At 39.9% G+C, this 16,488-nt stretch overlaps 1 protein-coding gene across 5 annotated transcripts in view; it reads left to right on the top strand.

Annotated features, from left to right (window-relative positions):
* TESPA1 (thymocyte expressed, positive selection associated 1) overlaps window positions 1–16,488 on the top strand; it is a 38,721-nt gene that overhangs the window by 11,270 nt on the left and 10,963 nt on the right. For 3 of the 5 annotated variants that reach the window (XM_036915363.2, XM_036915361.2, XM_057486733.1), the window contains 7 exons: window positions 4,952–5,001; window positions 5,590–5,643; window positions 6,383–6,419; window positions 6,677–6,775; window positions 8,445–8,653; window positions 10,222–11,030; window positions 11,987–12,089. In XM_036915363.2, the coding sequence (XP_036771258.2) occupies window positions 4,952–5,001; window positions 5,590–5,643; window positions 6,383–6,419; window positions 6,677–6,775; window positions 8,445–8,653; window positions 10,222–11,030; window positions 11,987–12,089 (1,361 nt within the window). The remainder of the gene's footprint in view (window positions 1–4,951; window positions 5,002–5,589; window positions 5,644–6,382; window positions 6,420–6,676; window positions 6,776–8,444; window positions 8,654–10,221; window positions 11,031–11,986; window positions 12,090–16,488) is intronic. The other 2 variants (XM_036915364.2, XM_036915365.2) reach the window with 2 other exon arrangements.

Raw genomic sequence — 16,488 nt, 5'->3', positions numbered from 1 at the left:
TAGCACTGAATAATCCAACGTTGTTTATTTTAATTCTGCCCCAGAAGGTAATGCCAGGAAGGATATATTTTGTGTTTTTGTTGTTTGCAAAACATATCGCACCTACTGTCCTAATTAGCCCACAACTAGTTAACATCAAAGTCAGTTAAGGGTCCTCAAAGTACTGGAAGTAAAGGGGTGGTGATAACAGGAATGTTTGCAAGTTTTGGTGTGTGAGAACTATCCTAGGATTTAAAATGCTTCACCAGATACATACTGGTGTATGTATCTCATTAACTACTCTTGAGTCTTATCAATTCAGATCAATAATTATTGACTATGCATTTGCTGTCTGATTGTCTGAATGGCTTAGAGGGGTGCCAACTAGTTTATGTATTTTTCTTGACCTCAGCTATACTACTTTCTCACTGAAAATAGTAATTCAGAATACAGATATACAAGATTGTCAACTCCAGAAATCACCTTTTCCCACCTATATTCTATAAAGATAAAGCTCTACCAAAAAATGTTATGAAAAGGTAATCTGGTGAGTGAAAAGGCTCCAAAATTTGCACCTAATTCTTGTCTTGCCAACTGTATAACAATTGTAAGCAAACTAACTGAAATTCTTCCTCAGACTCCCCACCTATAAAGTGGAGAACTAGAATAAGAAAGTTTCAAAAGTTCCTTGTAAGATTTCAATTATATATGCACAAGTGTTTTATGCTCTGTAATAGTAATTGAGTGGTGAGGTTTATAAAGGAGGGGTTTTACTATAAAATTTTACAAAATAAGTCTACTACTAATCTAGCATCCACCTATCTGTATCTCTTTATTTATCAGAAAAGTATGTCCAGAAGTGGTACACACCAGTTCTAGGAAAGTGGTTACCTCTAGGAAGGAAGAAAAAGGGAATGGGAGTAAAATGAGACTTCAGTTGTATCTTTAACATTTTATTTATTTTTTTATTGGCAGAAATCTTAAACAAATAATACAAAATGTTTGCATGTGTGAAAACAGGGGGACAAGTGCAAGGGTATCTGTCATGTTTACTTTTCCATGTGTTGAACATTTTTTAATATTTAAACTTCAAAAAGGCCACAAGGAAGTCCATTAACATGCTTACAAATATTTGTCTCTGGAAGGGGAATTATTAGGTTCATATAGTATTTCCAACTTTCTCTATTTTCTAATCATCCCTAGTAAGTATATAATCCTTTTTAATTATATGGGGAAAATCAGAAAAACTAAAAGGGTAATGATAGTGAGAGAACACTTGGTTTTGATAATGGACAAGAAGAAGATGGGAGGAAATGCATTCTAAATTTGACTCTCTGAGTTGCCACAGTCTTTGATTCTTAGGCTGCCGAGACCACAGAGGAACAAGGAACCCACATTCACTGGTTTTCTGCCCATTCTGTTGACAGGTGCCCTGAGAGGCACTTTTCAAATTTTATCTCAACACCATACAGTTTCCATTTTCTTCCCATTGCCAAAGACCCTCTGGTAGCAAGGGAGTTTGTTTTCTGACAAGCCTTCCAAGGAAGCCCACCAACTTCTGGGGTAATTTAGTGTCAGGTCTCCCAAGGTTGTTTATTTCAATTCCACCTCAAAAGGTAATGCCAGGAAGGATATATTTTGTGTTTTTGTTGTTTGCAAAACATATCGCACCTACTGTCCTAATTAGCCCACAACTCGTTAACTTCAAAGTCAGTTAAGGGTCCTCAAAGTACTGGAAGTAAAGGGGTGGTGATAACAGGAATGTTTGCAAGTTTTGGTGTGTGAGATTTTAGTGGCAAACCATTCTGCTGCAGTTTTAGATTGTGCACATCTTTACAAACTATGCTGCTCCTTTTCTGTTCTCCTCTTAAGCTCTCAGGGAATTTTCTAGGACATAAATGTGTTCCTTGTGAATCATCAGTGGTAGGGTTGGGGACCCAAAAATCATCTTTGTGGAATTCAGCTTTAATCTTTGCAGGCAAGATCTATGGAAATTACTGGAAGAAGCAAAAAAGAGCCATGCTTCTTCTCACAAATTAATCCTCATGTCTACTCTTTATGAATTGGGTACACAGGAGAAGGAGTACCTTAGCTCTTCCATTTCAGACTTGAAATGATGCTAAGGAACTTTTCAATGAAAGACAGAGACAGAGGAGCAGCTATGGATCTCGTCCGTAGTCATTGATTCTGTATCCTAAGCAATAACTCATGAAAGGCCTGGAACTTGGGTGATGGCCAAGTTTCAAATCAGCATGCTCAGTGATCAATAAATCCAGGCCCATGGACATACTTCTGTAATAGATCCCACATACACATAGAAATGCCAACTGTCCCAAGTACATATAAAGAATATGACGTGCATCTAGCGCACAAGTAGAGAAGAGAAATGTAGGGTGAAAACCTGTCAAAAACTTGTATCTAATGAATAGTGCCAAGGTTTGCTTTGGACATTATCAGTGGAATTTTTCAATGTAAATTTTCTTGAATTATAGCCTACAGAGCAGTAGTATTTTCCTCTTTAATATAAATTGTAGTACAACTTGGTGGATATGTTTCAGTCATGCTGGATGAATAAATTTTAGAGATCTGCTATACGACATACTGCCTGCAGTTAACGATGCAGTATTGTGCACTTCAAAATTTGTTAAGAAGGTAGATCTCATGTTGTGCTCTTACTTAAAAAAATTAAAGAGAAGCAAGGAGACCCTGGTAGGTGATGGATATGTCTGTTACCTTTATTGGTGATGCTATTATCTTGGATGTTAGCATATGTCCAAACTCTCAAATTGTACACATTAACTATGTGCAGTTTTTTTGTATATCAGATCTTAATAAAGCTGTTAAAATAATAGTCACATAAATTGTATTGAAGTATATATTTACTGAAAACTAAGCAATTATTAAATACATAGCTAGAGAAATTTTCTCAAAGGGAACACACCCGTGCAACCTGGAACACAACATTAGCAGTATTCCAGAAGCTCCCTTCTGTCCCCTTCCATGAGTGACTAAATACCCTGACTTGTAATATCATAGAGAAGCTTTACCTTTTGTAAACATATATAAATAGAATCATGCAATATGCACTCTTTCATGTCTGTTTCTTTCACTAAGCATTATGTTTGCAATGTTCATCCTTGTTTTTGCATGCAGCAATAAGTCATTCTTTTTGTTGTGTACTATTAAATTTTATATTTATTATACAATTTAACTACTTTACAATAATTAGAGATTTGATGTCTTCCATTGCTAGGTTATTATGAATATTATTTCTTTCGGTGAAAATATCCAGGTATTTCCACTGAGTATATTCCCAGAATTGAATACATTTCATAGTAATAGTAAATGTTAATTTATTCTAATATGTGTAATACTATATACACTGACATATATGTTTGTAATATTATATTAATACATTTCTTTGGTGAAAATATCCAGGCATTTCCATTGAGTACATTCCCAGAAGTGAATACATTTCATAGTAATAGTAAATGTTAATTTATTCCAATATTAGCAATACTATATACACTGACATATATGTTTGTAATATTATATTAATACATTTCTTTGGTGAAAATATCCAGGTATTTCCATTGAGTACATTCCCAGAAGTGAATACATTTCATAGTAATAGTAAATGTTAATTTATTCTGATATTTGCAATAGTATATACACTAACATATATGTTTGTAATATTATATTAATATATGTTTTATGTAATTATCTATTAGGAAGAGAAGTATGTGTATGCAGTTCTAATTGTAGTAATTAAAGTTACCTATCTTAATTAGCTGGAGTACAATTTCACATTTTATAATGTACCTTGATGTACAGATTTTTTCATGCAGATACATAAAAATTCAGATTGTGGAAAACATGGTTGATTTTTTTTTCACTATTGAAAAGAAGGTACCAATAAAAAGAGGTCCAAATATGACTCAATCTACAGATGTTCAGTTGGTAAACTCATCCCCAATATTAAAAATTTCATTAGGTGATACTCTAATAGCCTGAGAGTGATCTGGGTTGCTGGGAATTGGTAAAGAAGGAGGGTGGTTTCAGACCATCTCAGTGCCTGCTTTCCAGTCAGTCTCCCTCGTAGCTCACTTGAACAACTCTTCTCTGCCCCAGCCTCCACATGAGGTTACATTCACACCACATGCAACTTCCATTTTAAAAGCTTGCAAAAAAGCAAACTCTATAAAACTCACCACACATTAGTCTTTGAAGTGTACTTAGATAATGATCATATCGATGAACCCAATCCTCTTATATAATATTTGAGAGTCTAGGTGCTCTGGTTGCAGCTCAAAAGCTCTTTCACAGACTACTTCGCTCACCTGCTTTAGACAGAGAATTTCTTCCTTGTTTGGAAAACTGAGTTGAATCTTGCTATCACTTATACTCATTTCTGTCTGTTCTTCTTGTGGAGATGGTAAATGTTTGATAAGACCTTATCTCAAAAATGTAAAAATAAAATCTCTAACCAAAATGCAGTTTCTTCTGCTTCCTGAAAGACATGGTATTCAGCAAAAGCATGGCTCTGCAAGAAGGAAGGGGATGTGGGTAGATAAGATGACCTCCTAAAAGTCATATTTAAGTGAAAAAAAAATCTTGATATTTCTATTTGTGATGTGGAAATTATGGCACCCAAACTCCTACTTCCACAGATGTATTCCTCCAGTTTTGCTTCTATATTCTTTCTTTCCTATTTTCCCTAGCAACTGGACAATCATTGCTAAGTTTACACAGTGTGATCAGTACAATGGTGGCACAATTAATGTAAAATACAGTGCACTCCTGACTACCTCAATGAATTTGTCAGTCCAGTAACCACTCTGTCTTAGTTTTCTTCAACATAAAAGCAATTTAAATACGACTGCCTTGCTGGAAAATTATGTGAACTTGTGGGGCATACTTGAGGAAAAACCGCATAGTGATTTCAACTTATAAGATTCTTTTCGGTGTTTAGATACTCTGAAGAAGGGTTTTTTGAGGAAGCAGGACACTCGATCTACAGTGGTAAGTACAGGCCTTATTCTTTCTTCTTTCTTCTACCTGAATAGTGATATGGCTATGTGCGTGTATGTGTGAGCATATACATGCATGCACATGCATATGCATGCATAAGAATGCTAATTGTCCCTTAACTGTCTACAAAATGTCTGTTAATAGTCCCAAGGCTGTCCAGGAGGTCAAGAAGATAGAGTAAGCATTGACTCCAAGCCCACAGGCTGACTAGTGTTCAAAGATTATCTTCTGTTAGTAATTGCTCAGCTATCACTGCTATGGGGAAATGGCTTTCTAAAATATGTGCGTTTATGTGTGTGAGTACATAGCCCCATGTGCTTACTATTTAGCAGAGGACTGTATACAGTGACTATATGATATAGGAGACAGGTTAGTAATAGGTGAGTGTCTATGTAATTCTTTCTGAATTAAAATATGCATGAGATTTCTAAGGTAGTATATGTAGAGCTAGGGGTGGTTTTGAAACGTGGAAGTCTGATGTAACTGTGTGGTTATACATATTCATGTGTACAGATGTATGCGTCTGCATGTATGTGTCCAAACCTGATTTTCTGTGACCTTTGCTTTATTATTTGTCAGGGTGCCCCAGCCATGGAACTAGCTTTGAAGATGACTTGACCCTTGGAGCAGAGGGTAAGTGGCACAACTCTCTGAGGTTGAGATCAAGGAAGAGGCTACACTGGGTGAGTTAAGGATAGAATGGAGGGGGAGAACTGCAGAAAGAAGCAGCCCATTTCTGCTTACCTGTAGGAAAAGAGCAGATCTTTCTTTATGATCTGACATAAAACTTAGAAAGTGTCACATGCTCACAAATACTCCCTCACCAGCCTCTCATAATGTCTACAGGTTCTTCATTGGAGATTTCCTTTGGCCCCTGGGGGGATAACATATAAAAGCATCAGCTGCCCAGACATCTTTGAAACTTTCTGCATAGGAAGCCCAAAGCAGCCTGAGTGCTGGGTGTAAGAGAGAGAGTGCACAGCAGGAAGATAAGGGCTTGAAGGAAGGATGGAGGTACAGCAGTCTCTGAGTGTCTCCTGGGACCTATAGAGCCTCATGGGGTGGGGCAGGAATGACTGGCCCAAAGGGCTGAATGACTGTCCTCCCCAGGACAGAGAAACTCTTTACCTAGAGGCCAGTCATGGTTCAGAAGTTCAAAGACTCGGGGCCAGTTTTTCTCTGCCGTATCTGTCCCCCTTCTAGGTCTGTGTTTGATAATCTTCAGAGTCTCCCCCAAGAGCAGAATTTATGAGATGCAGCTCACCTGTAGTAGTGGCGACAGTGAGCTGAGTTTTAAGGTCAGAGTGGCAGCTTCAGAGATGTTCATTTTCCCTTCTAACTTTCTCTTTGTGTCTTCCTGTTCCTTGTCCAGCCACACTTTTGGCCGCCAATGGCAAACTCTTCTCCAGGTAAGTGTTACATTCAGCCAGGCTGTCACCTTTAGGAGCTACAGAACTGGGGTAGGTGTCAGAGTTAAAGAAGTTAAAAACAAAAAGGTAAAGATTCACAATAGAAAGTAAAATTTTCCCAAGCACGAATGAGGCCATAGGCTGAGTCTTCACACTAGAAGTTCAGAAGGGAATGAATATGCCCAACAGGGTACATCTTGGAGTCGGGATGCAGACTGCTTCCAAGATTCATATGACGTCAGCTCTGATCCCCACAGGCGATTCCTGGACACAGCCCAGCCCTGCCAGCTACTTGATCTTGGCTGCAGTCTGGCTTCCAGCAGCATGACTGGTGGAACCAACAAGACCAGTTCAAGGTAGGTACCAAACTTGACAGAGGTGTAAGGGTGGAGAAGATGAGATGCAAAAGAAAATGGAACAAAGAACCCTCACCCATTTTTTATGGGTTCTCTTAACTGGAGCTTTTGTGCAGTCACATACTTGAGAAGTATGACCATATTTGCTTCAAGAATAGCATGGAATCTATTCCCTGCCGGGATGCAGGGGAATCTATCGTTCAGAGCTGGATGCAATGTATAAAATACAGGTGTCTCCTCCTCTGAACCTTGTGCTTCAGCAAGTATAGTATTTGTACCACCACAGTTCCTGAATTTATAGTAAATGCTTAATAAACAATGAATAAATGCATTAATTAATTGTTTTGATGATTGAGTGAAGCAATAAAATACTACTTCATTCAGGCATTTTTTGTGTCCCCAAATGCAAGCCAGGCAACGAGTGTGTGGAATTTGAAAATATGAAGCAGATGAAGAGCTTGCCTCCAGGAGCTCAAGAATCCAATAGGATGAACAAAATATGCATGCAAATAACTATGAAACAAAATGGAAAGTGATTAAAAATAGTGTGGTATAATAAAAAGTATCTGGAATTTGGAGTCAAAGTTTAAATTTGAGAGCTGATTCTCAGATTTATTAGCCATGTAACTCACTTTAGTAATTTGTCCTCAGTGAACTTTAGCCCTGGCTATACCCCAATTCATTAAATCAGAATTTCCAGAGATCAGACTCAAATACTGTATTTTTTTTTAAAGCTCCCCAGGTGATTCTAATATGCAGTCATGGTTGAGTACCAATGATCCAGTCTTATGTCTACAATTTAGATAAGGAATCTTGAGACCATGGAGACAGAACCAGCATTTAGGAGGCAAGCGCAAGAGTTGATCCAGGGACTCTGATTATCTAGCTATTAAACAAGATGGTACCTATCTGGGACAAAAAGCCCAGCATTCTTTCTGAAGAGAGTGGCAGTGGTTATTCAATGTCTCACATAATCTACAGCTGCCCTGGTCCCCATTTCTGTTTGGAATGCATAGTTACTGATGTCTGGTGTCACCCAGCTTGGTGGCCCAGATTTGGATGTAGATACGTATTGGTGCTGAATCGAGAGAGAGAAAGAGAGCTTGATCTTCCATAATGCACGGCTCTGTCCTGAAAGTAGTGCTATAAAGGGGCCTACCTCTCAAAATCAGGTTTTCGGCATACTATATTAACTAATTTTTAGCCACAGATGAGAATAAGATGACTTTTATGTTCCTTACACATCATTGCCTAACTGTCCCACAAGCACTGGAGCAAGCAGGGTAGCCAGCTGCAAAGCACTTGGCAAAAGCCAGTCGTAGCATAGGACGTGCCCGTGGAACTGACAGGCTAATAACATGGCCACGGGATTTCCTTGCATCTACGCTGCTTTTGTTTCTTCAAATCCCTTTCACAGTAAATTTTCATTCATCTGTAGTCAAAGTCCTGTGACAGAATCTTATTCCATTTGTAAACCAGGCCTAGGCTGTAATTGCCTTGTTTCAGACAGAGAATTTAGATCGAGAGAAGTGAGAGCTTTTTCTTTAAGTCACAGTGGAAGGTAGAGAAATGGTCAGAAAGCTATCTCAGTCTCCCGGCACTTTTATTAGATACTCTGGTTACCCTGTGGCTCAAAGTTGGCCCTATTCCCCAAAATCTCCCTTTTCAGCATTTCTGAGATTCTGGACAAGGTGCAAGAAGATGCAGAAGATGTCCTTTTCAGTCTGGGCTTCGGCCAAGAGGACCACAAGGACACTTCTCGGATTCCTGCCCGATTTTTCACCACCCCCTCTCAGGCCAAAGGCATTGATTTCCAGCTCTTCCTGAAGGCCCAGGTGCGGAGGATTGAGATGGAAGACCCTTGCCTCATGCTGGCCAGTAAGTGTTACCACAGATCTCGTTTCTACTTCTCCCCCAGCGTGAGACGTTCACAACAGGTGCCAATGGCTCCAACTCCTTCTTTCTCATGGTCAGCTTCACTTGACCCTTTGTCTCTTTTATCTATTTCCCCAAAGGCATTCCCATTGCCTTCAGATGAAGGTGGAGAATTTTGACATCTGCTTTTCCCTCTTGAAGAAATAGTCTTTAAGAGATCTCACATCACTATTATTGTGAGGCCTTCTCTCCTTTTAGCTAACCCAAATCAGAACAATGTCTTTAAATCTCATTCCCATTTTCTACTTCGGAACTGGCATTACAACCACTGCATTAAAATAATTTCCATTTAGGGCAGTGGTTCTCAAAGTTGGATATGCAAAGTCACTCAGGGAGTTTATGGAACATTTATATTCATAGGCTTTTCTTTCAGAGAGGGAGGTGCCCAGGAATATTTATTTTAAACAAGCACACAAATGATGCTTACATGTAATCCTTCAACCCCATCTAGGGAAACAACGATTTCAGATGCCCTGATTCCGTACTAAGGAAACATATGAGAGGGTTTCTCTACCCAGATGTGGCATAAAAGACTTTACTTGAGTCTATATATTAGGATATATTTCAAATTCTGTTCTGCTACACCCCCCAACATGATAGTATTCCTGACAGCTTTGTTGCAGATTCTTTGCAACAGATCCAAGTTAAAAACTCAATAAATCTGCGCCCCTGAGCTCCACCTGCTAAAGCAAGGATCTTGAGCTGGAGTACTGGAGTACTTTGCAGCACCTTAGGTGATTTTCTGCACAGTAAAGACTGATGATGACTTACTGAATTATTTTATGTGCCAGGTGTATAATTAGGTGTTAAATTCTGGAAGAACAACAGCAAGACAAGAGGAACATGATTCCCACCTTTAGGGAGCTTATAGTTTAAGAGCTGTATGACTTAGCAAGGTGCTTTTCAAATATGGATGTGCTTAAATACCAAAGGATATTTTTAAATGTTTGAGATGCATCTGAGATTCTGCATTTATAACAAGTTCTCAAGCAACCCCAATGTTACTGGACTAGTAGTGGACACACTGAGAAGTGAGGTCTTAGTAGGAATGATATAGTCCATCTAAATTTCACTACCCCAATCCATTGCCTAGTAATTGCTATCCCTCAAGTGTATTGATATTAAGAAGTCTTTTGTAACCCTAAAGTTTTGTTACTAAGAAAATAATGTTGATTTTGCCCTTTTTTGCCATCTAAAGCAAACGCAGTATGGAGGGTGTTGCTTAGAATATAGTGACAGCAGAAAGCATATGCTAAATCAAGATAGAGAAAAGTTTCTCATTCCATATAGAATTACTTTATGGACTAGAGGAAAACACCTATTTGGCATGGGGAGTCAAGAAGTCAAGAAAGGGGATCCTGGGTGTCAGAAATCTAAATGGAAGAAATGCTAGTGGGAAATTGGCACCTTCTTTCTGCATTTTGAATCTGAAGAAGGCTACTGAAGAAAGAGATACAAGAAATAATTTGTTGATGACCCCCAGACTCACCATCTTCAACCCTTGTACCCAGGCAGGTTTAAGCAGGTTCAAACACTGGCTGCCACTGCCGATGCTTTCTTCTGTCTCTACTCCTACGTGTCTAAGACACCTGTCCAAAAGTTCACACCATCCCACATGTTCTGGAATTGCGACCCAATGGATGTGCCATCCATCAGGATTCTGGCTCCAGAACTGGAACCTCACTCACCCAGAGAGCGCCTTCGGAAAGCCATCTCCAAGATGTGCCTGTATACATGCCCCCGAGATTGGCTATCACCACCCCATAACACCCCCAAAAGGAACAGCTTAGACCAAGTGGTGTGGGAAGTGATGGACAGAGTGAGAGGAGAAAAGCTAGTCCTCCAGCAAGATCCTGGATTTGGGCCAGACTCATGGAAAGACTCTTTGCCCAATATCGGGGGTACAAAACTGCCCATTTCTTCCTGTCCATGTGCCCTCTGCTCTAAACAGGAAACACAGCTGGGGATGTCCACAGTGCAAGCACAATCACAAACCCTGGATTCTAACCCAAAGAAACTCTGTTGCACACATTCTCTGCCCAGAGAAGATCTACAGTGGAGCACAGACTCTGCACAGGTAAAGAGAGAGCTGCAGGGTCCACCGGCTACCAACAAGGAAGCCCATTCAGCCCAAGATGGAACTTTCTGGAAAAAGAAGACCAGAGCAAGAAAGAGCTTGTTTCAGAAGAATCCTATGGACAGGATGATTAAGTCAATGGGCCCGTCCATCATCCAACAGAAATGGAAGCAGAGCCAAAAGGGACCAGAACTGCACCAATCTTTAACCCAGCAGCTACAGGACACTTTTGACTTGGAGGAGGTGAGTGGGATGGAGATGAGGGTGAGGCAAGAGAAAAGCTCTGGATTCTTGCCCTTGGGTCTTCTCCAGATATATCAATTCTTAAATTACAATCAGGAACCTCTGGGAGTGAGTTAAGATACAAGAACCTGACCAATATCATGTGTGGGATCCACACAAGGATATAGAGGAAATAGGGGTCAGTTATACAGCATGCTAAACACTATTAAATAAAATATGTTCTTCTCTCCCTTGACAAATACGTATCCATAAAGACCTGAAAGTCCAGGTTCATATCTAGATTTCTCAGACTCTTAGGAATTCTATTCTAGAATATGGAAGTATGGACAGAACCACTTCCCAGCCTGTCCCCTTCTCTTCCCATGCCCAGATCTGTCTTGCACCATAAGGGACCTGTCACACACATGTGTGAACTCTCCAGTCTGCATATCCAAAGCCATACACAATAGCCATTCATTGGTCATCACCCATGCTTGGGGGTAGAGAGGTTGACCCTCTGAGAGAATGCACCAGGCAAAACCAGTTCCCTGAAGCAGGCATGGGGCCATTTGAGCAGCACACTTAGGGATTCTGGGTAACCATGCATGGTCTGAAAGGAGTAGTGCAGGACCCAAGTGGGCACATCTATCTAGGTCTACCAACTCTGTGTCTCAGAGACTCTCAAAAACTCAGGACCCCTCTAGTCTACATCTATAGACAGTACTGCCATCAAGTACTGGGTGCCTTGGAAAAGTTCTCAGATCCTTGCCACAAAGAGAAGCTGTGTTGATTTGCAGTGTCATTGGCATGGGTGTTGCCTCTCCAGTGAATGGCTGCCCCTCAGCTCCTTCCTTCCTCACTACCAGGTTCCTGCCACAGTAGAAGAGGCTGAGTCTCTCACGTACACTCAGTCTTTCCCCTACAGCTGCCACCCTACACTTTTCCCCACCAGTGCCTCTGACTGCGTTACATCTTAGTTACAGGTGCAAAACCACAGTGAGGAGAAGGAGAGCCACTGGCCCAGTGGATCCAGACATCCTCACCTCTACCAGACTGCTGCTGCTGGTCAAGACTCAAGAAGTAAGTGGGTCATTCATTCTCTCCCTCAATCTCTCTCTCTCTCTCTCTCTCTCTCTCTCAGTGGTTCTCAAAGCTGGCTGCATATTGTAATCACCTGGGAAGACTTTTTTTCAAATGCCCGTAATGAAGGGTCCCACAGCTGTGATTCTGTTTTAATTGGTATGACACAGAAACCAGAGGCTGATTTCATATTTTTAAGCCCTTCGGGTGATTCTGCTTTGACTGGAAAAATACTCCTCCCAATCAGTGGTTCTCAGCCTTTAGCATCAGCATCCCTGGAGAGCTTGTTAAAATACAGATGGCTGGGCTCCAGCTCCCAGAGTTTCTGACTGAATAGCTCTGAACAGGGCCCAAGATTTTGCATTTCTAACAAGTTCCCAAGTGATACTGAAGCTGCTATTCCAGCCATCACAGTCTGAGAACTGCTGTTCTAAGGGAAATTCTGTATAACCTTAATATTAAAAAATGTAGTCTACGACCCGACAGCGTTAGCATCATTTGGGATTTTGTTAGAAATGTGGAGTCCCAGCCCCCAACCCGATATCTAACGAACCACAACTTTATCAAGATCCTTAGTGATTCATCTGCACGATGTAGGTTGAAAAGCATTACTGTAGAAGTTTTGTAACAGGTGAGGACCATCCATGAAGATCTATACCCCAGCATCTGCTTTTTTGCTGCTTTCTCACCAGCCCACATCATAGGACTTAGAGAAGAGTCCACAGTAGATCTCACGGTTTTTCTCACTGAGGCTTCGGGTCCCTTTCTGCAGCTGGAGCCTGGTGCACACGGCGCTCTTTCCCTTCCTCAAAGCAGGACAATGAATCTCATGTAAATAGTTGTTACAGCTAAAATATTTTACGATGTGAGTTTTGAGTATTAACTCTTTCAGAGGTATTCCTTATACCTTTGAATATTGTGGCTAAAGATTTGCTATTTAAACTAAGTAGAAATTCATCTCCAATGGTTTTTACCATCTATTCCCTAGGACCACAAAGAAGATGGCATCAGGGATAAATGATTTTTCCAAGATAATAGGAATTGAAATATTTCTTTCATTGAGGAAATGAATCTGGCTTAGAGTCCCCTCCATTCCTAATGTGTTAGTATTATTTGCTGCACTTCCTAGCCCAATGGCTTTTTTTTGGTTAGTACTCCAAAATGTCAGGGCTACCTGTCCAGAATCACAAAGAGCTTTAATAATTCTAACTCTTTTAATTCTAATTTTCTGTGATATTAGGGCCCTAATAAGTCTTCTTTCTCTCTTACCTATTACCCTCATCTCCAGGGGTATAAATTGTATGTATACAGTTACTCACTCACCAAAGAGGTAAATATCATAAGGCAGCAATATGTTACATGTAGTTGAAAAAGTTTAGGTTATGGAATGAAATGATCCACCACATGCTAATTCAATGATCTTGCAAAAATCCTTTAACTTTAATTCTGTCCTATGTAATAGGAGAATAACAATAATTATATATAAATTGTATATGTGTGTATATATATATATATATATATATATATATATATATACACTAAGCACTTGTATATACATATGAACATTCTGATTTAATTGGTATGGCACGGAAACCTGCACATACTCCCTACTATGTGAAGGTGACACACTGGAATAACAATAATGATGCTGACGCTGCTACTGATTTCAGAAAAGGTAATCTTGGGTATAAAATATTTAGATCAATGATTCTCAATCCTACAAGCTTTTTAAAAAATGGTTATTTCTTGGACTCTACCCAATAGAATTAAATATAAAATCTCTAAGGTGTGGACTTGGACATTACTGTTTATTCTTATTTTAAAACTTTCCTAATGCATGTTTCCTAATGCTTCATAGCAAACCACCCAAAACTTAGTGGCTTAAGGGATATTTATTATTTTTCCCCATTTTGTGGGGGTCCTGGGAGGCTCTTCTGCTTGTGTCGCCTGGATTCCACTTATGCAGCTGCTTTTGGCTCATTAGCTGGGCTGGATGGAAGGTCAAAAATGGGTCCACCCGCATGTCCAGAACCTTGGTGCTGCCAGCTAGCACTTCCCACGCATTGTGCCATTCCTCAGCAGTCTAGTTTGTCTTTCTTGTGAGGTGTTCAGCAAGAACTGAAGTTGCAATGAACTCTTTTTAACTCTTTTTAAGTTATGTTGCAAACTGCACAAACCCTAACCCCTCCATCACGTGTTAGTGGTCAGATCAAGTCACAGGGCCATCTTTATAAACAGTCTCTCTCTATCACAGACAATGATTCCGGTCACCAAGAGAGTTAAGAACAACTGCTTTAATTAAGGGACTTTATCTTCACGTACTAAAGATGAACTGAGAGCAAGCTTTCATTCTAAAGCTCATTCAAACTCAGACACACCATACAAAATTTGAAAAAGAAATTAACTGCTAGACTTATCAAATTAAAATAGAAAATGTGGAGTATGTGCTCCACAGCTAGATTTTTCTGCCAATTTAATTTACTCCAAAATGCAATGCTTTGCTCGTGTTGTTTATGTCCAGCAGATGTCAGCCTCACACAAGAAAAACACCACAATGTGTGGCAAAGCCGAAGATTACCTACATGGTTTTACTTGTCTGGACAATCCTTGCAATACCCAGAACATCAGTTCTTCTCACAAACCTGTCCCACCTTTGGCTAAATGTCCATATACAGAAAGATTAGAATTGAATGAATTAGTAGGAGTTATATATTTCAAGTAAGTAACTAGATTCCATTCTCTGCCAGGATGATAGGATTTCATTACAGCATTAGAGATTGTGGTTACAAATGCTATATTTCACTTATTCTAAGACACATTTTTCCATATTTTAATATCCCTGAAATAGAATGGGTCTTACAATTGTCAACGTCAACCAACTTGTTTATGTTTTCCCTCCTTAGTGGAATAAAAATAATTAGGAGGCTTACAAAAGATGGCTTATCAGATCGGTGAAACACAGTACCTTCAAAAATAAAATGTACTTAGCTCCCAGGTAAGGGAGGAAATGAGTTTGTAGTTTTTCGTGCTATTATTCCCTAGAAGAATAAGAGATCTCTCCCCCACTGACAGTCTTTGGCTAAGGCAGGGGACATCACAGTGGTTCCCAGATCTTGCCAGTGTTCCATGTGTTTGTTTAATCACCTTTTCACAAAACTATGAACTCTCTCTCTCAATCCACTCCTCTATCATCCTTTAAGAGACCCCAAGAAGAGGTGAACAGCCATGAAACAGCCAAGTACCGCCAATATTAAAAAGTGTGTGATAAATATGGAAAGTGGGGACTCATTCACCACTATCAAAGGCAGAGCGAAGTGCGGCAGCTCCTCAGACCTACTAAGAACCACCTCCACTCTGCCTCTTCCAGGCTCTGTAATTATCTCCTAGAGGTCAGTTATCTCCCTGGTGTTAATGGCAGGGGAGGGGTGTGAGCATGGCAGGAAGTGACGGCAGCGTCCAGGTGGCCACTGTGTCCAGCTACATCGTCCTCTCATTACACAAAGACACTCACTTGAAAAGGCAAACAGGGGTTGGAATCCAACTCTATCAAGCCTTCCACCCAAAATCTCAAGGGTCTTCATCTTCTAAGAAGGAGTTCCTCTTTTTTTTTTTTTTTTCTCCTAATTTACTCCATAAGATGAGTGCCTTTCTGTAATTTACACAAGGACAGCTTTTTTGTTCAAAGAGGACCTGGTCACATGCTGTCAGCTTTCTTCCCTCCCTCTCTCTCCTTTCATCTCCTCCAGAGAGGTCTTAATCTTCCTCCATGATATAGGAAAGGATGGTCTTCATCATTCCCCAAAGTTTGCACCGTGCTCAAGAATTTTAAGTTCATTGCCCTTTCTGTTGGTGGCCTGTTGCTGAAATTTGAAATGTTTGCTCTTTACCACATTTAGAAGAGTCAGGGCCAAAGGAGATTATTTTTTGTTGTTGTTTCTTTTACCATATCTGAGGTACACAGGCCAATATGTATTCTATTTGCAAAGTGATCATATCTAGAAGTAGGAGGTTTCATTTTATGGTCAACTCTGCCGCTTGGAGAAGACAGGAAGGATTAGGTGTGGAGGCTGGTGCCAAGCAGAGGATAAATCAGGAAACTATTCTGAGATAATCCCAAATTGCACATAACTGAAAGTGCTATTCGTACCTGGTGGAACCTATGTAAGCCAGGTAGCTACACACTTGCTCTCTGATGTAAGATATTTCCCATTTGATAATACTAACAATAACAAATATTTACATATAGCACTTACCACATGTCAGACTATCTTTACCACTTTATTAGAATTGAATCATTTAATTATATGATACAAGGTTTTTATTGTTTCCCATTTATAAATGATGAAACAGGGCACAATTATTTTTATACCAAAACAAATTCTGAAGAGGGACTACTGGG

Source organism: Manis pentadactyla, chromosome 10, assembly GCF_030020395.1.
Source record: "Manis pentadactyla isolate mManPen7 chromosome 10, mManPen7.hap1, whole genome shotgun sequence".
Lineage (NCBI taxonomy): Eukaryota > Metazoa > Chordata > Mammalia > Pholidota > Manidae > Manis > Manis pentadactyla.
The sequence above is the reverse complement of the archived record's forward strand: the minus strand, read 5'-3'. Positions and strand labels throughout refer to the sequence as shown.